Genomic DNA, 13,270 nt, shown 5'->3' on the forward strand with positions numbered 1-13,270 from the left:
AGCAGTCTTCCATTTACCCTAAACCAAGTGTTTGTGATGTTTAAATTATGTTCTACGCAAAATTCTACCACGTGGCTTCCTCTGTTATTGCTTTCCTCCAGTCCATGTTCTCCCATTATTTTTCCTTCTCTTCTTTTACCTACAATCCAGAGCCCATCATAGTTAAATTTTTTTCTGCCTTAACTGTGTGAATAATTTCTTTTATCTCATCGTACATTCTTGCAATGTCTACAGATGTTTAAGCAAAAGTTGGAAGATTTTCTAACTACAAGCGCGTATTGTCTGACAACAGATATTCCCTCACTTTCGAGAACCTCTGCATGCTGACTACCATACAGTGACGGTTCTGGTGTTTATACAACAATTTTCGTGCATCTTCAAAGAACAAGAGTTCTTAAAAAGTATAGCGATTTTAAAATAATTGTCGGTTTTGTAATTTCGTATAACGACTTTAAATTAATTATCGTTTTTTGTAATTTCAATTTTAACTTCCCATAAAGTTTTTCATTACTCTGGTTGATTTCCTAACTTACCTTACATATGTTTTATATCGTTTTCATGTCATTTTATCGATATTTCCGGGTCATTTTAGTGATTATTTTGGGTCATAAAAATCCAGGCCCCGCGGTTACAAGTCCTTTTTCATACTCATAAATTAAATGAATTCTCACTAGGGGTAGCTGTCTCCTCCCACACGCTTCCCTGCTGGCTCCACCGGTTAGCATCCGTGAACTAGAAGTTAGATGCACTGCACATAATTGGTTAAGAATTGTTGGAAAAGATTGGTGCTCAGTTTGGGTTTGAAGAATTTACCAAGATTCCAATATGCTCGGACATAAGTGTTACACAGAAACAGCTGGCTGCCAGATGACATTGCAGCTGATCAAGAAATTGTCATTGCCTGTTATTCTGCAGACAATGACCATAGCGATCGATTAGCTGAAGAAATTGCGTCCAAAATTAATACACAGGCAGAGGCTATAACGATAGGCCGAAACTACTCGGACAGAACTACTGCCTGTAAAATGCGCTGTAGGTAAACCACGTACGGATTTTGCTGAAATGAAACTTATTAATTATTTCAGAGTATAGAACCCGCTGCTTTTTTCCCTCTGTGTCCGGACAGCATTCGTGTGAAAATTATTTACAATTTGTGCCTTTACATAAAGCAATTAAGCCAACTCATTCTCTGATGAACTGCTTTCTCACGTAGTCCTGATCTACCAGTATGAAATATCTGTCGGGTGGGTTTCGCAACAGACAAGTTTTAAACGTACATCTTTTCGTTCTATACTTAAGTTCTTACTGTATTTCATGTGGTCTGGCGTCAGCTACAGATTTATATGTGTTGCGAGTGGTCATGTATGTCCGACTCGACCCAAGACTGCTTCTACATCTACATCTACATTTATACTCCGCAAGCCACCCAACTGTGTGTGGCGGAGGGCACATTACGTGCCACTGTCATTACCTCCCTTTCCTGTTCCAGTTGCGTATGGTTCGCCGGAAGAACGACTGCAGGAAAGCCTCCGTGCGCGCTAGAATCTCTCTAATTTTACATTCGTGATCTCCTCGGGAGGTATAAGTAGGGGCAAGCAATATATTCGATACCTCATCCAGAAACGCGCCCTCTCGAAACCTGGACAACTAGCTACACCGCGATGCAGAGCGCCTCTCTTGCAGAGTCTGCCACTTGAGTTTGCTAAACATCTCCGTAACGCTATCACGCTTACCAAATAACCCTTTGACAAAACGCGCCGCTCTTCTTTGGGTCTTCTCTATCTCTTCTGTCAACCCGACCTGGTGCGGATCCCACACTGATGAGCAATACTCAAGTATAGGTCGAACGAGTGTTTTGTAAGCCACCTCCTTTGTTGATGGACTACATTTTCTAAGGAATCTCCCAATGAATCTCAAAATGGCACACGCCTTACCAACAATTAATTTCATATGATCATTCCACTTCAAATCGTTCCGTACGCATACTCCCAGATATTTTACAGAAGGAAGTGCTACCAGTGTTTGTTCCGCTATCGTATAATCATACAATAAAGGATCTTTCTTTCTATGTATTCGCAATACATTACATTTGTTTATGTTAAGGATCAGTTGCCACTCCCTGCACCAAGTGCCTATCCGCTGCAGATCTTCCTGCATGTCTCTGCAATTTTCTAATGCTGCAACTTCTCTGTATACTACAGCATCATCCGCGAAAAGCCGCATGGAACTTCCGACACTATCTACTAGGTCATCTATATACAGGATGTTACAAAAAGGTATGGCCAAACTTTCAGGAAACATTCCTCACACACAAAGAAAGAAAATATGTTATGTGGATATGTGTTCGGAAACGATTACTTTCCATGTTAGAGCTCATTTTATTACTTCTCTTCAAATCACATTAATCATGATTTCCTATCAGGAAGGTCGCAGTTCGTAGTAATAGATGGCAAATCATCGAGTAAAACTGAAGTGATATCAGGTGTTCCCCAGGGAAGCGTCCGGGGACCTCTACTGTTCCTGATCTATATAAATGACCTGGGTGACAATCTGAGCAGTTCTCTTAGACTGTTCGCAGATGATGCTGTAATTTACCGTCTAGTAAGGTAATCCGAAGACCAGTATCAGTTGCAAAGCGATTTAGAAAAGATTGCTGTATGGTGTGTCAGGTGGCAGTTGACGCTAAATAACGAAAAGTGTGAGATGATCCACATGAGTTCCAAAAGAAGTCCGTTGGAATTCGATTACTCGATAAATAGTACAATTCTCAAGGCTGTCAATTCAACTAAGTACCTGGGTGTTAAAATTACGAACAACTTCAGTTGAAAGGACCACATAGATAATATTGTCGGGAAGGCGAGCCCAAGGTTGTGTTTCATTGGCAGGACACTTAGAAGATGCAACAAGTCCACTAAAGAGACAGCTTACACTACACTCGTTCGTCCTCTGTTAGAATATTGCTGCGCGGTTTGGGATACTTACCAGGTGGGATTGACGGAGGACATCGAAAGGGTGCAAAAAAGGGCAGCTCGTTTGGTATTATCACGTTATAGGGGAGAGAGTGTGGCAGATATGATACACGAGTTGGGATGGAAGTCATTACAGCATAGACGTTTTTCGTCGCTGCGAGACCTTTTTACGAAATTTCAGTCACCAACTTTCTCTTCCGAATGCGAAAATATTTTGTTGAGCCCAACCTACATAGGTAGGAATAATCATCAAAATAAAATAAGAGAAATCAGAGCTCGAACAGAAAGGTTTAGGTGTTCGTTTTTCCCGCTCGCTGTTCGGGAGTGGAATAGTAGAGAGATAACATGATTGTGGTTCGATGAACCCTCTGCCAAGCACTTAAATGTGAATTGCAGAGTAGTCATGTAGATGTAGATGAACGGAAACACACAGCAACAGAACGTACCAGCGTGACTTCAAACACTTTGTTACAGGAAATGTTCAAAATGTCCTCCGTTAGCGAGCATACATGCATCCACCCTCCGTCGCATCGAATCCCTGATGCGCTGATGCAGCCCTGGAGAATGGCGTATTGTATCACAGCCGTCCACAATACGAGCACGAAGAGTCTCTACCTTTGGTACAGGGGTTGCGTAGACAAGAGCTTTCAAATGCCCCCATAAATGAAAGTCAAGAGGGTTGAGGTCAGGAGACCGTGGAGGCCATGGAATTGGTCCGCCTCTACCAATCCATCGGTCACCGAATCTGTTGTTGAGAAGCGTACGAACACTTCGACTGAAATGTGCAGGAGCTCCATCGTGCATGAACTACATGTTGAGTCGTACTTGTAAAGGCACATGTTCTAGCAGCACAGGTAGAGTATCCCGTATGAAATCATGATAACGTGCTCCATTGAGCGTAGGTGGAAGAACATGGGGCCCAATCAAGACATCGCCAACAATGCCTACCCAAACGTTCACAGAAAATCTGTGTTGATGACCTGATTGCACAATTGCGTGCGGATTCTCGTCAGCCCACACATGTTGATTGTGAAAACTTACAATCTGATCACGCTGGAAAGACGAAACTAAAATGAGCTCTAACATGGAAAGTAAGCGTTTCCGGACACATGTCCACATAACATATTTTCTTTCTTTGTGTGTGAGGAACGTTTCCTGAAAGTTTGGCCGTACCTTTTTGTAACACCCTGTATATTGTGAAAAGCAATGGTCCCAAACACTCCCCTGTGGCAAGCCAGAAGTTACTTTAACGCCTGTAGACGTCTTTCCATTGAGAACAACGTGCTGTGTTCTCTTTGCTAAAAACTCTTCAATCCAGCCACACAGGTGGTCTGATATTCCGTAGGCTCTTATTTTGTTTATCAGGTGACAGTTCCGAACGGTATCGAACGCTTTCCGGAAGTGAAGGAAAATGGCATCTACCTGGGAGCTTGTATCACTGCTTGTTATGTGTGACGACCTTTCTACATGGCACACTGTCCTTCACATTCCTTTTTACAACAAAACAAATTGGAGGATTGCGTTTGTTGTGTGATTATTGGCCGGACAACCTTTGAAACTACTGTCAATACAAACCTTTATTTTTACATTTTCAAAAGCTTCTACTCTCAGTTGAAGAACCATGAAAGCCAGTAGTATTTTTGCAAGCAAGATGAAGTCGCGTATCACATGTTTCGTATTTATTAAGAACGCACAGTGAGCAAGGCTTTGTGGCGATCACGTCCGTTCTCCTCATCTGCTTCTGATTATTATCGGTGGGGATATTTAAAATTAAAAGTCTACCAAAATAACCCTAAACTAGAAGCTCAATGGAAAGTAAACATGTTGAAACAATTAATGTTACAGTTATGCGTAAAATAAAATTGATTTCACTAGCACAATAATGCATAGAGCTGCGAGGCGGTTACCTACAATGTATGTTATATTTTTAAAACTGTCGATTTAGAAAAAGTATATACGGCAACAACATTTTCTATAGTTAATAGATGTACACGTGATGATGTTGCCAAAAACTGCTGTTCGAAACTAAACGCAAATATTAAAACGTGACAGAATCAGGAAAGTATGCTGCTCAAGGCAGTCGCAGACCTCATCCATTGGAGATGTTTATCTGGAGAGCGAACAGCAGCCCCTGACAAAATTTCGGAAGATATCTTTGTGTAAGAAACCCGTGCTCTTCAAAAGCTCGCTACAGAATAATAATTTGACTATGGTTTATTCGGTTTTTATACCCCAAATTTCTCTGTTTTTGTGAAAATGCCTTCACAACAATGAAATGGCCTGTAATACGCAGTCACCAAAACATACAACATAAAAGTACTGTCACTCAGCTTAATTTCTCTCTGCAGCGATCCCATACCAGAGATGTATATGAGCCATACTACCGTAATCACTGTTAATATATGTCCGCAGCTCGTGGCCCAGTGATTAGCGTTGCTACCATCACTGAATGAAACAAGTTAGTTTCCAAACAAGACATTTGCACTGTTGTGTAGACATTTCAGTGAAATGCAGAAGCAAAAAAAAAAAAAAAAATTGCTGGAAGGAAAGCACAAGAAATGCAGTTACCCTGGAGACCAGTGGTCCCACGTAAGTCACCAACTCACTCAAAAGATATCCCAAAACAACCTCTGAAAAATCTACAGTCGACTTGCGATTCAGTCTGTATAACATACTCTCACTCGTTCGTAGAGTTAAAGAGCACTGCTAATGACCTGTAACAGTTATGTTTTATTAGTAACGTGGTGCTGTTGTATTGGTGGAAGAAATGCTAACATCAGAGACATGAAGTGTGTATTTGTGAATGGGACACTATTGCCGTATTAGTCAGTCGTTTCCAAAGTACTAACTACCACGGACACAGAGAATTACTGTCGCTCTTTCACCCAGAACACGCAGTATAATTATTTTCCTTTTTTATACCCACAGCTAGCACGAAACACATCGGCAAAAGACGAAGAATTTTGCTTAAAATGTTAGTTAGGCAAGTTAAATTTGACGCCTTGTTTCAGCAAAATACGAGAAGTTTAATAGCACTGATACTGATTGCAAAAACATAGACGTTGCAAGGAGTGTGAGGCATCCCTTCCCCTCCCCCTCCCCCAATGATTAACCACGTAATTTGTACCTTATGACAATTACTCACAATTTCAACATGCCACTGTAGTATTTCTCGAACAACAGTAGCGTGTGTTACAACGGCGTTGAAAACGCAGCTCCAATAATACAGATTTTTGATCATTCGCCTCCAGTTTCCGATCGCTGCAAATGAATATCGATGCTGCAGATTTTGCTTTTGATATTATGAACGATTTGATTTCATTAATTATGCTATAAATATTTTTAACGTCTGGCGTTGACTGGGCCACAGTACTTCTGTAAAATATACGATATCACCACACTCAGCATCCGAACTTCTGAGAAGTTCCTGGAACTGACGATAATTCAGTCCCATACGAAGGCAGTCCGTGGACTGTCGAATGATATGTACTTATAATCTGGTATTGTAGTAACTGCGCACGAATGTAAAAAGATTACGTGAAAACCCGTTGTAGAAACGTTCATGTTCAAATGTGGTTCTTATTTTTAGCAATAGCTACGATATCAAATTAAACCTGTTATAACAGAATTGTGGTACTCTTAGATGACAAACGTTGACAGTAACTGCAATCCACATGAGAATTTCTAACGTCTACCGACTTCTAGTAGTCAGAACTACGATGGCAAGGTTCTTTATCACATACGTACAGACATAACACAGAATTTCCTTCTTCCAAAAGCGTACCAAAACCGCTGAGACAATTAAAAAAGGATGAACGGTATTATAAAAAAAATGGTTCAAATGGCTCTGAGCACTATGGGATTTAACTGCTGAGGTCATCAGTCCCCTAGAACTTAGAATTACTTAAACTTAACAAACCTAAAGACATCACACACATCCATGCCCGAGGGAGGATTCGAACCTGCGACCGAAGCCGTCGCGCGGTTCCAGACTATAGCGCCTAGAACCGCTCGGCATCAGTATTTGAAATAAGATAGATTTCGCTAAAGGCCTATTTCTTCTACAGCTAATTTCAACCAAACCAGAGCCCATAAAGCGTTAAAGGTTTTTCCCCAGTACTGAGAATTACTTACTATTACAAACAGCAGTGGAAAAAGGTCATTTTGAAAAACCACCATCTTAGCAGAGAGGCTCAACATTTTGGTTTCGCTCGGTACTGAAAGTCATTAAATTCTGAATGTATTATAAGTAGTGTCATTAGAGTGAAGTCTGGGCGTAATCCACTTTCCCAATAACATTATTTAAAGCTTTCATTTTAATGCTCGTTATTTAGGGAAGTACTGTGTTTGAATTAAATATAGGTCCAAATAATTTGAGTGATAGTTTCGTTATGTTACTTTGCAATTTACTAAGACACGTGATTCCTTATAGTCGCAACATGTTACTCTTACTGAACTGCTGATTTTTGCATGGATACGAATCTCCACATTTTATTCTTTTAAAAACTTTAGCTAGCGATATTAATAAATTGTGTCGAATAACTTAATGTTATCCATTGTTTTAATCACACCAATTCATTTAATTGTGAACTATATTGTAAGTGTTACACACTTAATTAATAAATGCTGAGTTACATAGGCTTCCAATTGTTTTAAAATGGTTTTTTTTGTTTTGTTTTGCGGGTTAGTTGTGACAGAATTTCCCTCCAGGACAGGTTCTAAACATAGCCCTGTAGGCAAGCAAACATTTTTGTTCACTAGTGCACGGTGCAGATGCAATTATAGTACACCTGCTTGTCAATCCAAATATCCTTCGTGATGGCATCTATAAAGCGATATACATGATTGAGTGTGTTAAGTTAAAGAGTTATCGCATCTTTGAAAGAAGTACAGTTTTGCCCCAGAAATAAGGCGCACTTCGCCCCCAAAATTCGTCTCTCTGTGCGACGCTACAAATAAATGCTTTAAATGGCTCTAAGCATTAAGGGACTTAACATTTGAGGTCATCAGTCCACTAGACTTAGAAACTACTTAAACCTAACTAACCTAAGGACATCACACACATCCATGCCCGAGGCAGGATTCGAACTTGCGACCGTAGCAGGCGCGCGGTTCCGGACTGAAGCGCCTAGAACCGCTCGGCCACAGCGGCCGGCCGATACAATTACCCGTATCTTTTCGCATCATAGAAACTCCAACTATAATGCTCTTTCCTTAATTCAGAATGAGGCAATAATGTCGCTGTTGTCTGGAAATTAATCGTTGTGTATAAGGTAATAACGTAATCGTCAACGATTATTGGCATTTCATTTAGACAGAAGTTGGGAGATATCTGAACTTGATGTCCTTTGTGCAAAATATCACCAGAGTCAATATGTTCAAGATGTGCTACATCAGTACCCTTCACAGTAGAAAGTACGATGTACTTTTGGGAGGAGAGTGACAAAAATAGTGACACTGAAAAAGTGACGGTAATGCAGTTAACAGTGATATCAGTGAACAATATGCTTACAACGTAGAAACATGTGATTAAAAATGACTAATTGCGAAGACTTTTTGAAAATCGGAACTTTGACCAACACGGTCCAATACAGTGTTGTATGCTATAGTAGCAAAAACTACTTCTTGTTGCGACCTAGTCGTTATAGTGTCAGGAACACTTTGACAGAGTGGTAAGATTTTATTTCCTTATGGTTCGGTAGGAAAATCTGGATCAAATACTCATGGCTAGAAAACTAGCTATTACGTAAGTTATTCAAAGACTTAAAGAGATGAAACTAGTGGAATAATATTTTGGGCATATTTTCTTAGGAATACCGCGATTTCCTAGTCGTAATCAGTCACTTGTAGAGAGCCTTTGATAGCAAGTACATACAGTAATAAATTGCAGAGCAAGTACAAAGCACAGGGAATCTACTGTAAGTAACATTTTCAATTCAGATCTGAAAATCTGAGATGCATTTTCTTGAGTTCCATAATCACTTATCAAAGAATACAGCGTGTTCCACAAACCACAATGTTTTTTTGTACCGAAGGAGATATCTATAGTCCCCAACTCCCATTTACTCTTAAGTCTGTGATACGAGTATACACGACGAAAAGTAAAGACCGACATTAGTTCTAAAACGGAATTTGGTGGGTACTAACAACATGAACGTTTCCATACCGAAGTTAAATGTCGGTGATGTTTTAGTAGACCATCTGTATGTCCCCAACAGTACTTACATAGTTGTTTCATGTGTCCAGTCCTCTACGGTACGTACAGTATTGTGGAGCTCTCTTTGGCAGAAACGAACTGACACTGTAGGATATTATGTAACTGTTACAGAGTTACTTACGGGACCAGTGAGCTCGTGGAGGATGAAATGCAAGCAGTCCTGTGCAAAGATTCACAGCCGTTTGCTTCGTGACGACAACCAGCTGGAGTAGATAGATTGTTCCTGTTCGTAGGTGATGTGCCAACCCGCTTACTGATTTTTCAGTTCTTCGACCAATGCTCCGTATTTGGCGGTTACTTTGTGAGTGCTCGGATATAACCGGAGACGGGCCAATTTACTTTGTTTCCGTGCATGCTCACTAACAAGTTACGGTACATTCACTTTTCTCAGCATGTGACATATTTGAGACCATCTAGAACAACTCATTTCTTCTTCACGTAGAATTGAAAGTACGGTAAGAGAAGAAGAATAAAGGCCTAGATTGTCTTCTTGGGCCATCAAACTCGTGCGGATATATTGACGTTAAATGTTGGAGCCATTTAGCTCCAAGCTACCAGCGGTTCCCTCGTTCTCATTGTAAATTGGTTTTACTGTTTTCAGCAACGCTATCGAGGAAAATCAGACAAATGGTTCAAATGGCTCTGAGCACTATGGGACTTCACTTCTGAGGTCATCAGTACCCTAGAACTTAGAACTACTTAAATCTAACTAACCTAAGGACATCGCACACATCCATGCCCGTAGCAGTCGCGCGGTTCCAGACTGTAGCGCCTAGAACCGCTCGGCCACAACGGCCGGCGAAAATCAGACAAAATGTGGCAGTGTGAAAGGAGTGACAAAAATCGCACGAGTTGTGTAAAATTGTCAACACCAGCATGCTTTGTTGCTGTAGAATATTGTTTTATCCTCTCTAACGAGAGATCGCGAATAATCGGTAGCTTCCGGTGGAGTTATTTGTGTTATACGGACCGTTTCCTTATTTCAGTCTCTGGAAGAATCGAATGTGCAACGGGCTAACAGCAGCCGCGGCTGGGGTCAGTTCTGAAATTTTACACTATATTTGCAACTAGTCTCGTGTAGGAAACGACACGCAAGTCTGAGAAACTAAAGTGGAGCAAAAACTGTCAGCGGAGATGGAAAAATATACAGCTTCGCCGCTAATAGCTGCTATCCGCCACGATCCGAATGCGACACGCGTGTGCGGGCCGTGGCGGTATCTGTCGGGCGGATCGGGAACTCGGCGAGGCTCGGGAGATTGACGTTAGGCGGCGAGTTTGTGCGGTTTCCGGAATCGCAGGAGAACGCCGCGCATTGTTGCGGCCGGCTGGCGACTGGCCGCGCTCGGGTGCGTTTGCATGTGCAGACGGCCGAGGGGAAAAAAAAACTCGCTCCGTCCAATGAGCTGCGGTGGGAGGAGCTAGGCGAGCCGGCCGCCGGTCCTCCTCTCTTTTTATCATTTTGCCGGCGCTCTGGCCGATGCCGCAGTAAGCGATAATTATGCGCATCTCGGATGACCGGAAGCGAATGGCATTATGGCGGCGGCGGCGGTGGCGGCGGCGGCGGTTTCGCCGACCTTGACGGGGGCGGGCGGAGGGGTCCGACGCTTCCCCCACTCCGCGCGCGCGCAGGCCACGCCCCCTTCACACGCACGCGACAAGCTCTCGTATCAAAACCTGTGTTTGGAGCGACGGCACGAAAGGGAGGAAGAAAAAAACGTCCGCTGCGCCGGCCCGCTCGTATATAAAGAGGTCAGCTGTTGGACATCCCGGATAGATCACAAGTCCGGGCAGAGCTATCCGCTTCTCGCTCTCAGGTGCCACCGGTCCTTTCGGTCCCCAATCCCCCACAACCGACTTTTTTCCAAATTTCTGGCCGGCTCTGAAACCTGAGAACGATTCTGTCTTTTTCCCACATCTTCTCCAGTCCGCCGGTACATCGACGCATCCGACCCGTATATTTTCTGTCGTTATCTGTCTAGGCACCTGTCTTCTTCAGCAGTCTGTATGCTTACGTGAAGTGATCACCCTTCTGTAAGAATCTGTCCTTCTTCTGAACTCTGCCTAAGCCCTCTGGAACCTCGGTCGATTTGCTCTCCCCGCTCGGTGTTTCAATTTGTATCCCCTCTGCGCATCCACGCGACGCTAAGAAAAAGGCTAGAAGGGAGGAAAGAAAGAGGAAAGGAAGAAGAGAAAGTAGGGGTATTTGGGCGGTTAGCTGTGGGGCGGCGAGTCGACGTGTGCGGTGATGGCTGTGGTGGTGGCGCTGATGCTGCTGTTCGGCTCGTCTCTGGCGCAGGAGGGCGGCGCGGCGGAGGCGACGACGCCGGCGTCCGGCGAGCCGCACTGCGCCTCGTGCCTGCTGCGCGAGGAGCTGCGCAACATGAGCCTCAACAACATCAAGATGCAGATCCTGAGCAAGCTGGGCATGAAGCACCCGCCCAACATGACGGGCCGGCAGCGGCCGCCCATCCCCACCAAGGTCCACACCTGGCTCGACCTGTACCAGAGCGGCGGCGGGGGCGCTCCCGCTGCGTGGGCGGACATGCAGGGTGACGAGCCTGCCGGCGCCACCGGCCGCCTGCCGCGGCCCGGCCCGCTGCCCTCGGACCCCGACGACGACGACTTCCACGCCCGCACCGAGCAGGTGCTCGCCTTCGCCCGCCCGCGTAAGTAGCCTTTCTTTTCATTCTCGTGTCGAGTGCTTCAAATTTCTGTACATTACCACCGTATTTGTGCTAATACAGCCGACAGATGCCGAGAGCTGTCTATTAGAGAAATTTACAGATTCCACGAACAATGTTCAAAATCCTACAGACTGTTGCTACTCTACCTGTCGACCACCGAAGTCCCTATTCCTTAGCGTCACTGGCTGCTCACGAGTTCCATTTACCCTCCCCTCCGCCGCTGCCCATTCCAGCCACGCTAAGTTGTCGTCTCTATCCCGCGATCCCAGACGGCAAGCCGTTGGAACAAATAAGAAGCGGCAGTGAATCGTACGACAATTTACACAGTACGGTACTCGATTTAAGGTGGTAGCGTCTCGTAACTGATGGTAACAATCGTCATCTCGGAAAAATCGTAATTCTTGCTACAATAATCGAGGTGGCCCGAGAGTGAAAATGGTTACGGCGTTCTACATTGAGAGTATTCGCTTATGCGAAATATCTACTCGGGTTTTTTTCTTCTTTTTTCGCGATAGGTGTATAAAGTCGTCGAGAGAAGGCATAGAATTTTCCACGGAAACACTATTCCAAAAATCTTAATCACATTACAACTTAACTGTCGTCTGAAGATTTACTGGTTACTTTTGTTAAAGGGGGGGGGGGGTGGCAGGACGTGAAACTTCGAGAAGGAGAGGCACCACAGGACATTTTAATTTGCACTGTCTATACTTGCGTGTCGACTGCTTCAAATTTCTTTCGTCGATTGTACATTACCACCGTATTTCTGACTGCACAATTGCTAATACAGCCGACAGATGCCCACGAATAATGCTCGAAATCCTACAGACAGTTACTACTCTACCTGCCGACCACCGAGGACTCGATTCCTTAGCGTCACTGGCTGCTGACGAGATCTATTTACTCTCCCCTCCGCCGCTGCGCATTCCTGCCACGCTAAGCTGTCCTCTGTAGCCTGTGATCCCAAATCGGAAGCCGTTCGAACAAATAAGAAGCGGCAGTGACAAGCTGTCGACTGACAGTCACATCGGGAGGGTTGTGCATCGTACGACAATTTACACAGTACGGTACTCGATTTAAGGGGGTAGGACGTCAAACGGGACGACTTCGAGAAGGAGAGGCACCACAGGACATTTTAGTTTGCACTGACTATACTTTTACAAATGATTTCATAAAACTTTGGCAGCATGGCCAGGAAGGATTCAGGATTCACACTCACACACAAATGATTACGGCGTTCTACACTGAGAGTATTCGTTTCTGCGAAATATCTACTCGCTTTTTTCTTTTCGCGATAGGTGTGTAAAGTCGTCGAAAGAAGGCATAGAATTTTCCACTGAAACACTATTCCATAAATCTTAATCACATTACAACTTAACTGTCGTCTTAAGATTTACTGATTA

At 43.7% G+C, this 13,270-nt stretch overlaps 1 protein-coding gene across 1 annotated transcript in view; it reads left to right on the top strand.

The window, feature by feature from the left end:
* The first annotated feature begins 10,862 nt into the window (after positions 1 to 10,862).
* Positions 10,863 to 13,270, top strand: part of LOC126297868 (growth/differentiation factor 8-like) — a 381,533-nt gene continuing 379,125 nt past the window's right edge. The window contains exon 1 of the mRNA XM_049989159.1: positions 10,863 to 11,852. Within this exon, the coding sequence (XP_049845116.1) occupies positions 11,432 to 11,852 (421 nt within the window). The 5' untranslated portion in view covers positions 10,863 to 11,431. The remainder of the gene's footprint in view (positions 11,853 to 13,270) is intronic.

The sequence above is a fragment of the Schistocerca gregaria genome, chromosome X (assembly GCF_023897955.1).
Source record: "Schistocerca gregaria isolate iqSchGreg1 chromosome X, iqSchGreg1.2, whole genome shotgun sequence".
Taxonomy (NCBI): domain Eukaryota; kingdom Metazoa; phylum Arthropoda; class Insecta; order Orthoptera; family Acrididae; genus Schistocerca; species Schistocerca gregaria.